Raw genomic sequence first — 18,324 nt, forward strand, 5'->3', positions numbered from 1 at the left:
CTAAAATGTGGAAATAATTTCGAATTTTAAAAAACAACAGGGATTCTTTAAGTGCAAGAACGTCGATCATAAAAGCGATTGAAATTTACTTATTCCTGAAAAAAATCTGCTTTAAATCTTGGACATTTAACTTTTTACGCTAATCGGCTGAAGAAGGTAAATAATGAAAATCATATCCAAAATTTTTATTTAGTATTATTCATTTAGTCATTTAGAATACATTTTATATAAGCTATTTCATTGGGAATGGGATGAAAGAAATAATCACAAATAAGAGAAATTTTCTGAAAAGTTAACTTGTTATGATATTAGTGGCATTTTTCCTTTCTATGAGAATCTAAAAGTACATTTAAGACAATGTAATATCATTATGCTCCGATGAGTTCTTATTTTTATTCCAAAACTGAATTGCTAAACTTCTGGGAACATTTCTCACCTTACCAATGCCTTTGTCACAGAAATTACATTTCTGTTAGATAACCTCTCTCTTTCATTCTGTTCTTGAATCCTGTGACTAAATAGTTCCTTAAAAGGAAAAAAAATGTAAATACATATTCCGAATAAAAAAGGAATGATTGAATTAATGATTAAATGATGGTTAAAAATAAATTAATTCATTGTTAAAATTAAGAAATAAATAAAAATTTTCGATTACTCAGAATACGTGCTAGCAATGGCAAGTCTCGATCGTTAAAAATCTTAGCCATCGCGAGAAATTAATCATCATTAGAAAATGACTGTCTCCCGAAATTTACCTAATTTTTCCTGATTTCGGGCGCGGGAACTATTTAACATGCACGCCTCGGACGCTTTCTCATTCCCTTAATCACCCTAAATAGAAAATCAACCCTTCATAATTATAATCAGCTCCTTACACGCAAGGTGGGAGAAGTGGGGAAGGAGGACAAAAAAACGGAAGCTTTTAATTAATTCTAAAGCACATTATAAATGCGGAGTAGAGTGGGGGAAGGTAGCATCAACCGGGATAAATGTATCCCAAAATCGAAAGCAAAAGTCCGGAGTAAAGAAGAGCCTCCTTAAATGGACAATAACAACAGTGGGAGCAGATTAGCAAGGCCCGCGAATTACTTGTCACCGCCAACTGGCGTCATTAAAGCGTTTAACGAGCCAATTATGCGCACTGCCTGGTCGCCCGGAGGGTTATTCTCTGGCAACCCCCTTACCTCTCTCCCCTCAATCTTTTATGTGCGATCAACACGTCTGCGCCGACATTACCTAATTAGCTAGTTAATCTGGAGCGAGCCGGCGCGAAATGATCCAATTACGAGCCGCGCTGCCATGTTTGCGGAAGGGATGGCGAAGCGTCGGTGCCAGCTGCACGCGCAATCGACCCCCTCTTTCCTCCCTTTTTTCCAATTAATCACGTGACTGGAACCCCCTAGAAAATTGCCCCCATTGCTCACACACACACACTAGCCAAAGAAAAGCTTGGATGTGGGGAATTTTTATCCATCGCAACTTCTACGTCTCTGAACTTGAGATTCCTGAAAATCCGCTGACTTCAGTCCGGACAGAGGACCTTTACTCCATGTTCTGCGGTACGTAAGATACTTAGGCATGAGAAATTAAGGACAGTTCGAGATTTCTAAAATTGTTGGAGACTCCCTTAATAGAAGAACAGTAACAGAGCTATGCATTCTTCTGGAAGAAAAAAAATGTGTCGTTTTTTTAAACGCAAATTTTATCGTATCACCTGTTTAAAAATACATTTGTATTTACATACATCATCTCAGAAACATTTAATTTGGAGGTCATGAGTGATTCTGTAAATGTCCACCAGGTAGACCACTTCCATCACAAATGAGCATTTCTTTTTGTGATTATACCTATTAGCTTCTATAACCCAGTTTTTTAATTCTTGGATGTCACGCGGTAATAGTATAACTTAAAAAAAAGGTCTTTGATGTACTCCATCAAGGAAAAAATATGGTCTCGATGACTCGGTGGTTACATTACTTAGCAGATCGGTTTTATCTCCACACTTCATGTTATCCAGTACGATACAAAAAGTCTTACGTACTTTCTTTTTTCAAACATTATAGATATGACTCTGAAATCTCTATACAAAAAGATTTTGAAAATGTCCCAGTATTTTTAAATACTATATATATATATATAACAATAAACAATTTTTGCTCGGTCTTATTTCTCAAAATATGGCTTCTTTTAGCTACGCCTTCTGCGTTATGTTATAAGGAGATATATGTTGCTGGAAAATTATATCTAAATTTTCCAATGGAGCTGAGGAGTGATGTAAACCTTATAATAGTAAGAAAATTTACAGACATCAGAGGCTATGCGATATTAGTAAATATTTAACATATTAATCGGAAGTTAATTCTTTAGAAGAATTAAAAGAGGTTTTTTTTAACGTAATAAATACAATACGAATTGATAGAAAAACATACAGTTAGGCTGATATTACATTTTAATGATTTCGTAGTTTTTGATAAAAGATGACAATTACTTTCCTTAAAGATTTGTTATTAATTTATACTTTACATTCTTACGCTTAAGAGTGTAATATCTTTGATACAGTAAGCATCGTTTTAATTATTATTATTATTCACGAGGTTTTGAAGTAGGCATTCATATTCTTTTTCTTTCCAGGTAAATTATATTTTTTAGTTTGTAATTGTTAATTAGAACATTATCCATTGTTGTCATTTTTACAGCATTTACACATATTTCTTTTTAAAAATCTAAATTCTTTCGAACAGCTTTTGTTTTGCGAAATTCAGACATTTAGTTCTTGGATACTGATGTTGAAAATCCCCAAAAGCAGATCACAACGACTGTTGAACATTTTGCGATGCAAATATATCATCCTATTTGTTTACTTAAACGTTATAGAACAATAAAATGTCTGAATCATCAAAGTTGAAAAATAAGCCTGTAGAGACATTAGGTGTTTTTTTTTTTTTTTTTTTTTTTTTTTTTTGAAAGCAGGAAAGCTGAAAAATGAGCAATTGAGCCTCTCCGCACTCGAACCACGAACCTCTCGAATACGAACCTCTCGTCGCGCTCACCGCTACACGACGAAAGCATGCTAAGAAGGCCGGAGAAATACCTTATAAGCCATCAAAAAAATTATAGCTGAGCGCACAGGTGACAAGTGACGAAGGACGGGGACAGCTGGTATCTAACAAAGGTAAGCAGGTATATGTCCTATACTATCTTAAACCGGAGACCTCCACTACCTTAAACCGGAGACCCAGGAGGCCTACCTCAGGAATGCATTTGCTTCTCTATGAAGTCGGATGAACCAACTGGGACCTGGATGATGTTACATGAATGCGTTAGCTGCATGAATATATAACCATTAGCTGTTAGAATGCATTGTTGATGCTCTTGGGCGCACGTTCCCATAATGCTTACATACATCAAATACTACTACTAATAATAATAATTCTTAACTACATCAAATACTTGTAATACTACATTAAATTTGATCAGTCAAATTAGATACATTCATACATTGGATACATAATTAAGCTACATGGATACATTGGCTATGTATTTGAGAGCTTGGTTACAGCAAGACACTTGAATACATTATACCTGCTTACATTCATTATTTGAGAATTTGCGTTATTTGAGTTCATACATGCGTTGATATAATAGACACATGATTATGTTATGTGAGCACTGTTTATACACTTGACTACTACTTATATTCTTAAATACTTGATTGCAATAGAGACACTTGATTAGTTGATTACATTATCCTATCCTATTATATATCTATGTATCCTATCCTACCCTACTATATACTACATTCATTACATAAGTACTTAAGCACGGTTATTTACACTTATATATACATATATGCAATAATTCTTGAATAAAGTACCTATGTATCATAGCTTACATTGAATACATAAATTCGTATAAGCTTGAATTCTTAATTAATTACATATTTTATTACTGCTGCAATTCTGGCACTAGTGGCACTCGTTAGCACTATCGCTGGTGGACGAGGATATTATACATTTACTCGTACAGACATTACGGAAGCGTTTCAGGAAGAAAATTGACAGAAATTTTACTTAGTTCGTAGCCACAATATCCAGTCCTGTTGACATTAACAGGTTAATGATGTAAACTCTGTCGTAGGGCTGGAGTTCTCAATATAAACCGTCTGAATGGACCGATATTGGTGGAAGGCATTCTGATATGGAGCCTTTCTGTTAGTGGACATTCTGTCACATAGTGGTCAGGGCGTCCTTGTGCTCCGCAAGTGCAAATGTCCTATTAAAATAATCACACTGTAATTAATTAACGTCAAGCTTCGGCATTTATTATTGCACTCTGCGAGGAAAAAAAATGGGACAATTCTATATCTCCCGTTCTACTGAGCCGATCGAAGAAAAACATGTTGCGTTTTCTATGTCTCGAAAGCACGACATAAGATATGTATTAGATTTATATATCACTGTTCTAATATAGGTATTTTGATACAAAATCGGACTTTTTCTGAAACAAATGGCCAGCTTTTTTTTTTCCACATTTCGATTCTACGACTCAAATTATGCGAACCTGCCAAGTTTCGTAAAAATCGCATGAGCAGTTCTTAAAAAATTACCTCTCAAAATTTTAACTCCTCAAAGTTAATTGAATTTGGTATATATTTATTAATCTCTCTTTTTTTATTAAACTTATTTGATTCTTCCTTTCACATTTCGAAATATAGGTTCATTCCAAATAAAATACGTCCATTTTTTTATGATTTGTTTTTAAAAATTTTTTATAAATCTTTCGAAAAAAATTTTGAATTGTAATCTATAAATCTTTTGCCATCATCTTTAAAGTAGATGTATTTCTAAATGTACCAGCAAAAAATTAGAGCTTTTTATTAAAAATTTCCGAAGATATATGTGATTTATGTATTGGCGCGTTTTGAAATTCGGCATATTTACAGAAAGCGATAATAACATCAAATGTGGTTTACGCACTTTGTTAAAATTATTTGAAAGTAGTAACGATGTGTCTTTTTTTCTCTCATGCCCAATTTAAAAAGGGAAAGGAAAATCGATTGTCATATATTAAGAAGTTCGCCAAGTGAATTATTCTTGGCGCAAACTAAAAAAATGCGCCAAGGTTAATTTCTGAATTTTTCCGTTAATTTCGCAACAGATTTTACAAAATTTAATTTTTAAGCAAAATTTGAGTTGTAAAATCGAAATATGGAAAAAAATTGGCATGTCGTTTCAGAAAAAGTCCGATTTTGTGTTAAAATACCTAAATTAGAACAATGCTATATATAAATCTAATATATAGCTTAAGTCGCGATTTCGAGATATGAAAAGCGGAATTTGAATTTCGTCAGTCGGCCCAGTAGGACGGGAGACATATAACTGTTCCTCTATTCCCCCCTTTTCGTAGTGTACCTTTTTTTTATTATTATTATTAAAGAACTTTTTTTGTTAATGAACTGGAAATTCTGCCGTAGGAAAGGCAATTTTCTGTGAGTATAAATTTAACTTGTTAATACTAAGATAAATGTAAGAATTTTTAACACTAAGCGAATTTTATGTAGATTACATAATCTTCTTTGGGTGAAGAGGGGAGGAAATAACAGAGGGAAATGCCAACAATTGAACAATATTTTCAATGTATTATATTTTCATTACACTGAGAGATCATTAGCTGTCCATATATTATTGTAAATTTCAGTAAAGAAGTACGAAAGTTGCTTACGTCATGATTTAAACTGTTTTTAGAAAAGAAAGCTAGATAATTGCTGAGCGTGAAACCGAAATTTTCTGCTTGAATAATTTGTAAATTCATAAAAACAAGGAGAAAATGAACTTCTGTTACTTATCCATATGTTATAAGGAATACGTAAATATGTAAGCATCTATGAAAAGTTCAAAGAAAAACTGCAATTTCAGTTTCATAATACTGAGTGCCCATTTCCGTAGAAAAAAATTGACGCAAAAGGTCATAATAGTTCTTTTAAAATGCTGTTCATAAAAAAAATTATGTACATTGCAATAAAAGATCTATACAAATGAAGCTTTCTTTTCGACATTTTTTCCCGTTAGTTTATTGCTAAATTCTAAGACAGATAAGAATATCCATTTTAAATTCTAATTCGGGGATGGTCCTAATGCGAAGATGCCAGTTCGACTTTTTGAGACTCTTTTATGTCATCTGAGGACAAAAAGTTATAAAAATAAAGAGAAATAAAAGGCGAAGAATGTAATGATGTACCAATAATATTCACTCAAAAGTAAGATTTGATTTGAAATTTTTATCCTGTTGTACTGTCTACTAAAAAATTTGCAATCAAAGCGTTTATTGCAAACCGCCATTTTAAACCACATAAAGAGAAAAGGAAAAAAAAATTCTGTGACTGAAAGGGAAGGGAAAAATACTTCAATGATTAAATTAGCAAGTGGAGGGTCGTCTTCTCTAACATCCGGAACAACTCGATGGCTCGGTTTCTGGATTCGTTTTAAATTATACGAGCTTTTATGCAGAACCTCTGAGTTCTATACACCGTAAATTGGGGTTGGATGGTAGGGGATCCCAGAAGAATTTTTTAACGCTAGGCTGACCCTGGTTTCTGTGGATACAGTTAGAAGCAGCAGCACAGATCCGAGAACAATCCCTACTCAATATTCAAAAGTCAGGCGAAACACCATGTACCGAAAAATTGGGTAGACCTCCTTCTCCCAATTACTCATACTGATAGAAGGGGGATGGGTAAACACAAGCAGTTTAAGCGACGAATGCGTATTATCCCTACAACTCAGGATCGAAATACCAGCAAGCCACCAGACGCCATTCCTGACCACCGTAAACGAAAAGTGATTTTGAATAAATGCTGCACAATGTTTGAGTAACTTACATCAAACAAAATGTTTCAGCGAAAATGAATTAGTCAGTGAGGTTTTTTAAATAAAGAATCCACCTGTTGTTTAAGAGTTACACTTGAGCTTTCACCGCTAATTGATATCACAAAGAACTGAAAATCTTAATATAGAGACAATAGATTTCCTGAAGAGCTTAATTATTTCCTGGCAAGCTCTTTACCAGACTCGTGCCTACAGAATGTTTGAGAGACTAATTGCAACCAAAAGAAAATAATATACATTTTTTTTCCATTCAAGAACGATTTTTTGACGAAAGAATACTCCAAACAGGAAAATTTGGTATTTACTTAATTTCAAAGCTCATTTTTAACCTTATTCTCATCAACAACCTCACTGTAGCCAAGACACATAGCTTCTGTTATCAGCGAAGGTATTGTAGGTAAACCTTTCAAAAAGAAAAAAAAACAAACCGAAATTTAATTCTTTAAAATAAAACGAAATAAGGAACTCCTCTTAATTTTTTTTTTTAAATAGTTGAGTATTAACACACTCAAACTTTAAAAATAAATCTCAACAAATATTTGTTACACTTAACGGGTAACAATTATTGACAGAAATTGGTTCATTTGACTTTATGTGGTAGGTAGTTTATTCCATACATAGAAGGAAGAATCTAGAAAATTCTAGATTGTCTAACTGTTATGATATTCCCTCATTTACATAAGGGAAGAGAAGTATTCTGGTTTGAATTTTTTAAAAGTAAACAAAAATTCAAATGTAGATTTTGTTTTAACTTATATTTTACATTTTTGAAACCACTGGTTATACTGAGATCACCAATCTGTCCACTAAATAACGATTTGTCGTCAGATTATTGCTAGATTTTTACTTCCATGTACAAAGCAAAGAATGTATTGTAATAGCGAAAAATTTCAGGTAATATATTTCAAGGGAAATATTCATTTTGACCGGTGACCGGTCTCGAATCCATCTAAACAACTTTTTTCGCGTGGCATCTGCACGTTACAGACAAAATAAAGGATTCTTTTTTTTTTTTTTTTTTTTTTTTTTTTTTTGTTTTGTTTTTGTTTTTCAAAATGAATTTTAAAATGGATTCAAAAGGGTTTTTTTCTTTATATCTGTACGTGTGTATGTATGTATTTCGGTATTTTATAAACTCAAAAAAGGTTAAAATTTTGTATATAGGACTAGTATAACATCTACATGTGCACTTTTCATTTTCATTACAAAAAGAAGTACCCCGATTTTATTGTCATAATCGTTGGTCGTAGGCATACACTTCCAATTAAGAAACTGTTTTTTAAGTGATGAGAATTTTCATGTTTTGGGAATTTAAAATTAAAAAAAAAATATTTTCAACAAATAATGAAATATAACCTTTAATGTGATCTAAAGGTTTCTATATGCATATTTGGAAAAGTTTTATACTCGTTATGAAAATATAAAATTATAAGAAGTTTGACTCCCGTACGACAAAAATCGACCCGGATATTTAATTCCGAAACTTTCAGTTATGGATGTCATTTCAACTTGCCTTAAGAAATCGGTTAATTAAGTTAGAATAATTCGAAGAAATAAGTTAAATGAAGTGCAGCAAAAAGTGTGTATAGTTTTATTTTTCATTGTTTCGGGGAGGGATGCAGTCAGCATTTTACTTATCTGTTAAATATTTCGTTTTAGTTAGTATTTAGTTTTAGTTTATGAATTTAGATGAATATTTAGTTTTGTTTATGAATGTAAAAATAATGTTTTTGAAATTTTCTGTTCAGATGCCTGAAATTATAACTCACGTTTCGTAACTTCATTTTATAAACTCGCTGTCGTGTGAAGGACATTCTGTACAAAGCTACTTAATATATGGCATTAAGTTAAGTTATGTAAATATGGCAAAGCCAAAAAGGTTATCTATCTAAGTTAGGGAGGTCTTTCATAGAGAATTTTCTGAGGGAAACTGGCTCGTATTCACGGTATGCACGGTAGAAACCACAGAAACCAACCATGCAGCTAGCCCGTTCACCTGGGTTTGAGATAGAGTCCCGTTAAACTTCTAGTATTCAGTGGCTTTAACCATTCGGCTACTGGTGGGCTCATGTAGCATAAGGAACATATTTGACTATATGCAATAACAGTATATTACTTTTAAAACATTCATTTAATTTTAGCAATATATATTTCTAATTTGAAAGAAAAACTTAAATATGTTTTGCAGCATCGAATAGCAACGCCTCCGCGAAATGGCAATTTATCAAGCCAATTAGTACACAGAATGACAATTCTATTCTTCGTACATTGGTAAAACATGTTTGGTAGCGTAGGTGATAAATGCCTTGTTAACGTAATGCAATTTAATGTGAGTCAAGAGACTCAAAAATACACAGTAAGCATCAGTTAGCTACAGTAAGCATCAGTTATTCAGAGATTCATTGCAAGGGAAAATGGAAAAGCTAACTGCTGCTGTCAACCACAAAAGAAAATGCTTAGTTGAAATACGTCTTGAATATAACGATAATATGCTTATCAGTGATACATATATAATACAAAATTAACATAAATACCTAAAATAATCAAAAATAATTTTCAATAAAAAGCAAAAAACAAATAAATAAATAAAATCTGAAACCTTTCAGATTTTAAATTATGTCCAAAGAGGGCATTTTAAACATTTTGTGTATTACCTTTATTTATTAAATATCACGTTCTTCACACTTAAACCATTAAATTCAGTTCAAGAGCAATATCGAAAAATAATTTTAAATTGAGGATATCTTTAGAATTTCCGATACACAGTCTCACGCACTGGAGATAAAAAAAAGTTTTTAATGTACAACGTTGCCATTGCTCGCTTTGAAATCCTTGAGTTTGTTAATCTAAAATTCGTTAAAGTTTTACATAATATGAAATCGATAATAAAACAAATTCCAAATTTCACATTTGGGCTTCCAGATGCCCATATGCACAGTAGGATTACGTCATTCAAAATTTGATGGCTCTAGGTACCGTTGTTTTATCACAATGTGAGAAACATAGATACATTTTTGCAGTTTCTTCATCATTTAAGTTCTACAAATATAATATAGGGCGATAATATTTGGTGGCAACAGTATGAAATGTAAAATGGACATTCAGTGTGACGCAAAATCGCAAAACGAAACCAATAGTCCCTCAGAGACAAAGCCACTTTGAACTAATAATGAAAAACAAAATTAAGTAATTGAATAAAAAAAAGAGTTACTAAATCTTACTTACAGATGTTTTTTACTTGGTTTGCCCTAAAGTGGAAGAAATTTTGAATCGGAGAAGAACTGAAGAGGCATTGAAATAATTCAAAACATTATTTTGATAACATACTTTTGACAACTATATTGGCGATAAAAAACCTAAGTGTAATAAAAAATTGAAAAAATGGAAAAAAGGATGCGATTAATTTTTATATACGTTCGCGCAACTCCATTGATTAATAAACCAATAGGTGACGCGTGAGTTTATTTTCAGCTCCAACTTGAGGAATTTGAAGAAATTTACATTTTACCATTCCGGATTATTCTGCTTTCTGTGTGCCACATACTGATTTTTCGGCATATTTAAAATGTACTCGGAGTTAATAAATTTAGGTGTTTGTCCATGATTCTGTTAAAATTAAATTCTATTTTTATCACGATCCATTAAAAGCACTGTATTCTTTCAGAAGCTGTCAGCAACAAACTTCTTGTTTTCATGCGGGGAAAAAAACTAAGACTTTAAAAAAAATACAGGTTCATTTTGGGGGCCTTTATTAGCTCTGGCTGAGCTAGACTCCAATTTTGAGCGTCTAGGGCCCCATTTTTTAACATACAATTGAAGCAAACGGTAATTAAGGATTTTAAAACGAATTCATTTTACTAAAGAAAAATCAGCAACATTGCTTATCTGAATATGTTGTTTAAGCAAATGCACAAATAAAGCAGACCTATAAATTACACAAGAGTAAGTTTTACAAGTGAAAAACAATATTTGAAAATTTGGTATCACTAATATTTTTTCTGCCTTTAGTCTTCTAATAATATTTAGCTGAAATTTTCAATCTCTCAGAAAAATATTTTCCTGTAAAAGACCGTGGTTTCGAACTGGCGGCACTCGGGCCTCATATTGCCCTCGAAGCAATTTTATGCAGCCTGTGAATATATTTCAATTACATATTTGTTGCAAATACGGTGTTCTAAGGATTTCAAGATTTTAATTTAGTCCAAATTTACTTATTGGCCAAATTAAGTCCAAATTCACTTATTGGCTACTGTCAAAAAATAACTATGTTTCAGTTATAAATTTTAGCACTAAGAATAATCATTTTGTTTGGGAATACATTTATATGTGAACAACGTTTATTCGAAGCTGAAACTGATACGGAAGAACCCGACAGACTCATGGACGTCTGCAATCCGTCATGAAGATAATTTCTAGTAATTTTTCTCCAGTGCATGGATATGATACAAATAAAATTTGTATTTATATGCAAAATTTATAATTATTTACAAATACGAACATTGTTATTATCATTTTAATTCATGTGTCGAAGGAAAATTTAATAAACGAAAGAAAGTGACTAGACTGTCATTATTTATTCTCACTTGGAAAGATTTCTCTGAAAACTTGGAAATTTTTCATATTTTTTTAATTTTTAGTTTAAAATAAATTATATTTATTTAATGCTTCATTAGGCTTATTATAATTATTGGAAATAAATGTCGGTCTGAAATATTAATATATTTAACTGTAAATATGTTTGAATTACAAAGTGTAGCCAATAAAAATATTTTGAAGGTAATAAACTTCAGGTTTTAGGTAAAAAAATAAATTTAAACATGATATTTTTCAACTTTTCAATATTATTATTGCACAGACATTGGGTATTTTTAGAGCCGGAGACATGAAAAATGTGCAGTGCCATCACCGGGGCTCGCACCTGGACCTCTCGAATACGCGCCGAGAGTGCTATCGTTACACCACGAAGCATGCAGAAAGGAGGGAGAAAATACCTTGTATACTTCCCGTTTTAGAGGGCGACTAGAGATAAGGTGACCCAACTGCCAAATCCTGGTGGTGAAGAATCATGATCCACCACCTTTTAGTTCGGGCGCCACTGTAGAGTCATTAAGGTATTTTAAGCAGGAAAAATGAGCAATACCCTAGCCGGGACTCGAGCCTCACCTCTTCAATACGCGCCAAGTGTGCTACCGTTTCACCACGAATGCATGCAGAAAGGTAGGAGAAAATACTTTATACTATTCTTGTTCTGATATGTTTCATAAATATTTAATAAGAGAAGTTCAAAATTTAGTTTTTTTCACCTTTTCTTTCCTTCTTTTTTTTTTTTTTTTTTTTTTTTTTTTTTTTTTTTTTTTTAAAGGCTTAGAGGGGTGTTTAAAAGGATTAGAACACTGAACGACAGTAGTTTGACTGAGGTTCAAATCTCGGCAAACGGGCTGGTTGCAAGAATATTTTCATGATTTTCTCCGTGTGCAACATGAGAAAATATTCCTTCAAAAGTTCTCCAAGAAGGAATCTTTTCTTTGAAGCAGATAGCTTTAAATTTATTTTATCTAAATGATCTAAACGACCATCCCGGCATAAAATTTGAATCCTTTCTATGAATGTGGCTTTCTTATGATTTTAACTTTCATTCATTGTCTTCATTCAAGTAATCAAAACCCATGCAACGTGACTTAAACACATTGACAAATCATGACTATTAATTAAATATATTCTTTAAATTAAATATTAATTAAATATATTCTTGAAAAGGAATTAAAATTCTATGTAACACACCAAAATACGAAAACATGTCTTAAGAGTATGATACTTATGTGGGCAAAAATGGCCACCACTACACGTTTCCTTTTTTAAAATTCCCTTTATTCCCCCCCCCCAATCCTCCATTGTACGTTCTACCAGCTATTTAATCAATCTGTCCCGTATTTCTTGCCACAAGCGCGAGGGGACCAATCGAATTAACATCTTTTCATTATCGCATTTCAGGCAGGGTGGCCAGATGGGTCGACGGGGTACGTGAGCGACAATTAGCGTGACGATGACGATTGTGAAATAATATACCTTCTGCGTCACGTCGCTTTCAGCACGTCGCGTGTTGCTGTCGAAGTAGAGTGGGGGGCGGAACGATATAAAAGGAAGGTGATTTTTACAGCACATGTTGTGGTTTACGACCTTCTCCCTGAGTTCACGAGCAAGAACGTTATAAACACGGGGTGATTGCTATTAACAGTAAATGGTGGTTATTATATTCACTGTAATCTGAATAAATAATCGGAATATCTCTTTTTAATATTTTCTTAGAAATCTTTATAGACTTTTTTGACAAGAATATTAAAAGAAAATCTGCAGATGCTAATAAAGAATTCAAACGATGGAGATTAAGAAATTTTTAGTCGTAGAGCATAGAATACAAAAGTGCAGAAAAGGCTAAACTGTGTTAGTTGCAGTCCGGTTTCACTAATATAATGCCTTTAAAAGATGATATATTCCAAAGGAATAATTTATAATCAAACTGATTAATTTTTTGGAAATTTTAAAGCAGTAACTTTCGTTTTTATATCGTAATCTCATAAAGTTGAAGTATTAATCTACATACTGGTTATTTGACATTTTATAGGATTTTTTACGAAGTTGTAATGAATTAAAGTTATTAAATCAGTTACGAATATTTTATTCTATGGTCAATTGCCTATAAACTGCGAACTTACTAATTAAGAATTAATACAAAAAAGTTCCATTCCCTAGCATCTTCATGGATCCATAGTCGAATTTTACTTTTATTTCTTAATCGAAGTATATCGGGCTGAAGAAAATCTATATGATTAAACGCTTACTCATTTTTAGAAATATTTCCTAGAAAAATTTAATTCTGAAGAAATTTTCTAGCTTTTCAAAATATTCTAAAGATGGCACACGAGTAATACTTTAAGAATTCTTGAACTAATACTAAGCCTCCAGATCTCTAAATCGAATATCGAACACATAAATCTCTTTACGATATGAACTGCATGGGAATGAGAATAGTAGAATTATAAAATACAGACTAAATTAAACTTTTAAGTTGTATATACATTTTGAGACTTAACGATATTACTAAACTAATATTAAGCGAAACTAAACAGAAGATAAATAAGATTAAACGAAGGTGGATCAATTATTTTATTGCCATTTCTTTTTACGACATAACTCAAGCTTCACACAACAATGAGCAGTAAAGTTAACAAAATAAATCAATTCAATAAATTAATCAGAAACTTCACTATGCTCAATGTTTCGGGTAAAAATATTGTTGCACATTAATAATAATATTTAAACGGAATAATGAATTGCGTCAAACTTAATGCTAAAGAATGCACTTATGCCTGATGCGATAAGCGCATCGCATGCTGATAGGGAAACATTTGGCCGTACTTTCACGTTGCGGGAGAACAGGAGAAAAGAGGTTTTTCCCTTTGATCTTGTAAGATCGGCTGAGTGCGTAGTCAACGCCACATACATTTTCGTTTTCGTCTTTTTTAATATACTAGGAATAGACTCGTACGAATAGACTAGAACTCCAAAGAATCAGAATGGTTTCAGTGTAAGAAATATGTAAAATTTCTTGGAATTTAACCGTTTATCTCTCAAACACTGAAACTATGTCCGTAATTTTCAATCACTTGATATTTATTGCATGAAAAAGTTTTTCCAATGGAAAAAACTTCATAGTATTTTTATTTCTCAATCATCGAGTGGTCCTTGTAAAATAGTTTACACTGCATTTATATTACAATTGCAGGAAAGCATACAGCAAACGATGCGCAATGAAACCTAAGTTTTAATGACTTGAAAAGAGAAACTCCTACAAGCAGGAATTCAAAATCAATTTCAATGCATATTTATGTGTTAACTCATTAAAATTATTTAATACCTTTAAAGTGACGAATTTAATTTGCTACAGAATGACCAAAATGTTGCATATTCATATTATCTATTTGATGAAAGGATTCAAAGTGAGGTATGTTTATCCCTTCAATAATCTGTTTAAATTTCAACGGTAAAACTCTGTTTAGATACAGAATACAAAACCTTAAGTTCTAATCAATCATATGCTTGCAATATTTGAATTCTTTGTTTTCGTTTTGTATCTAAAAGTACCTCTCTTCATTGTTCTTCATTGTCATTTTGTAATGTTAAATACTGCTTGGCTTAGTATAGACACTAATGTAAGCCTTTTAGATTGCCAAAGGATAATGATCTCATCTTTATGTTTACACCCAGAATGCTAAAACATCAGCAACAGAGAAAAACAAACTAAAATATTTATTGTTAATTCAGCTTGAGTTTGCTGGAAATTAAAATGCTAACAAATTTAACTTACTTTACTTGCAAATTGAAAAATGATTAATATTATTTATCAGCAACACAGGAGTTTCAGCAACGACAGCCTTAGATTACGAACTCTCCCTCTAAACTTATATTCTCGCTCGTAAATTAAAACTCATTTCATTTACATTTTCTAGGGGAGTACACGAAAAAGTAGAAATGCAAGAGTGGTTCAGCATAAGAAATAATGTGTCAAATGAAATAAATCTTACTGCTTAGTTACAAAAATTTTTAAAAATTCTAACAAAGAATTTATCAAATTGCACTTTAACACAGGTACAAGATTTCTCAGTTAAAATCGCGATAAGAATATACCAGCTTCCTTGAAATTTTATTTTCTTATACTTTCTGGTAGAAAATTTGATATTTTAAGGAATATCAAGTTCGAACAGCGTTACGGTTTTGAAATAAATGGATGCAAGTGCCCACTTTAATATTTTATTACCAGTCCTACACTATAAAAATAATAAAAGGTAAAAGCAAGTAGTAGGATTCGTCTAGAATTCGTAATGCTGTTATTACGTCACATAACCACGCGAAATGATGGCTTCTAGAATATTGCATTACTGCTCAAATTCTTGTTATTGTATCGAAAAGTTTGCTTTCGTAATATGAGTATTGAAAAGAGAGAAGGGAACGCCTGCTTCTGTCTGAAGGGAGAATAAGTCGGCTTATACTGTGAAAATAAATGTTAGGCGGCGAGACTCTAAAGAAAATATTTTGCTAAAGATTGCTGCGATACAAAGTAACAGTCCTGGGCGCTATATTTTCTGAATTCACAATGAAAAATATGCATTCAGGTACTGTTGCAAGGAAAACGGAGATCGCTTTTACGAAAGGTTATTTATACGCGTATATGTTAACGTATACGAAAATAAAACGACCAATTTTGAAATCAAAAGGTAGGTTTAAAAAATATTTAGTTCTGTCATCTCGTTTATAACAGCATAAGTTAACAGAAAATCAGTATTATAAAATTAATCGAGTAAGCAGCAATACAAATACGTAATTTAAGCATTATTTCGAAACTTAAACTAAACATAACCAAACGTTTTTTAGTCTACCTTCAAATACATAACACTTTCAAAATCTCTACGTATATCTCAAAACGTACCGAAATAAATTTTGAAAACCTGATGATCACTTCCTTGTATGACCAATCAAGTTATACACATTTTTAGGGGGCACTTCATTTCAACTTATTTCTCCGAATTATTCTAACTTCCGTCAAGGCAAGTTGAAAATAACATCAAAAACTGCAGATTTTGCAATCAAATATCACGCTCAATTTTTGTCGTACAGAAGTCAAATTAATTTAATGCCGTCTCTTGGTACAAGAAAAATGAGGCCGCATTGAAAGTTAGATTTCATTATTTTTGAAAAAATATTTTTTCTTAAATTTGACGTTGCCAAAATATGAATATTTTCATCATTTAAAATACTTCGGCAACTGGAAGTATGTGACTACGACCAACGATTGAGAAAATGACGGCTCAATAAGAACTTTCCGGAAGGGTCAGGGGATAATATTACAGAGTAAGGGAGTGGTATACGTAAGTTTACGTTATATGAGTATACATGTTTGATACTGATGGTTGCAATAAAAAAGGTGCACAACTAAAAGATGTTATAACAGTCAAATACATATGTACATATACAAATATTTATATATGTATATATACAAATATTTATACATGCATAAATATATATAATTATATACATACAAAATTTCAACGTTCTACGGCTAATAGTTTTTGAGTTATGCTAGATACATGCATACATTATATACATACAGATGTCACGAAAACAACCCATTTTAGTCCATTTTATAATCTATTGTTTGGAAAAACGTATCTTTACTACTGATACTTAGTACTGTTACTACTACTACTACTACTACTACTACACACTCGGGAGATGGCGATGATAACAACAGCAACAACCATGTTTTATTCACATTTAACTAATATTGTTTTTTTATTATTATTATTTATGACAGTTAATTTTCAGCTAGCAAAGAAATAAATTTTGTTGCATTATTCATCATAGTTTATAGAGTAACAGTTTTAAATTAGCAGCAGGAACGTGCACACTTGCGATTACTATGACAGGATTTCAGGAATATGATAGCTTTGGGCATTACTTTTATAACTAGCAAACTTTGTTTTAAGTGCTCTTAAAGTGTCAACAATTTTTCGTTTAAGTGAAGCTACACGCAAGTTTTCTCTGGTAAAAAACTGCAGAAAGAGGATTGATAACTTAAGCTGGCCAGTATATGCTATGCAATACAAAATGAACTAGCTTCTTCAGGGTTCTGGATAATTTAACATTTGTTCTGAGCAGATATATTAAGTACATATTTTAACAACATTACAATACTTTAATATGTATATTGATGTACATCATATAAAAACAGATGTACATAACAATTAGGTATTACACATGTACGAACAAAATAAATATGATACAGCATAACAGCATATAATACAATTAATCAAGTAAATACTACTAAAAATCTGTGTACTTCTATAATACCACTACACTGATGCACAAATAAGCACTTTGTGTTGGCAATTGTAGAGTTTCCTATTCTCATAGGTAAAACCTTGTAAAGATTCTGTGCTTTGTACTTCTACATTAAAGTTGAATGTGAAGAATCTTAAGAACTAGTAAGCGAATTATCGCTTGAGTTCGTGAGTTAGGTAGGTAGGTAGGTGACGGAAGACGGGGACGCCTGGTGGCTACCAGAGATAAACAGGCATGTGCCCCTCGCCTTCCACTATCTAGTGGCAACAACAACTTCCACTATCTAGCCCCTCGCCTTCCACTATCCTGGGGCCTCAAGAGACTACACCGGGAGTTTATTGAGAGCGCAAGAGGAGTTTACATGGCCAAATAGGAGCGACTTATTGACATTGCTTGACTAATTTCATAATTACAGGTATGAAACTTGTGGGACGGATTTACAGGTGAGGGACTCAGAGCTAAGTACTAAATATATGAAAACACAAAAACATAAAATTGTACAGAAAACACACACACACTGAAGTGTGTTTACAAACGAGGGTCT

At 32.3% G+C, this 18,324-nt stretch overlaps 1 protein-coding gene across 2 annotated transcripts in view; it reads right to left on the reverse strand.

Annotated features, from left to right (window-relative positions):
* Positions 1–341: 341 nt before the first annotated feature.
* LOC118199132 (osteopetrosis-associated transmembrane protein 1) overlaps positions 342–18,324 on the reverse strand; it is a 151,939-nt gene continuing 133,956 nt past the window's right edge. The window contains exon 6 of one of the 2 annotated variants that reach the window (XM_085816839.1): positions 342–525. In XM_085816839.1, the coding sequence (XP_085672965.1) occupies positions 515–525 (11 nt within the window). In that variant the 3' untranslated portion in view covers positions 342–514. Of the gene's footprint in view, positions 526–3,943; positions 4,273–18,324 lie in introns of those variants that run through there. The other variant, XM_085816838.1, reaches the window with a different exon arrangement.

Source organism: Stegodyphus dumicola, chromosome 5 (genome assembly GCF_044657685.1).
Source record: "Stegodyphus dumicola isolate Sdum_Otavi_A_Nest chromosome 5, ASM4465768v1".
Taxonomy (NCBI): domain Eukaryota; kingdom Metazoa; phylum Arthropoda; class Arachnida; order Araneae; family Eresidae; genus Stegodyphus; species Stegodyphus dumicola.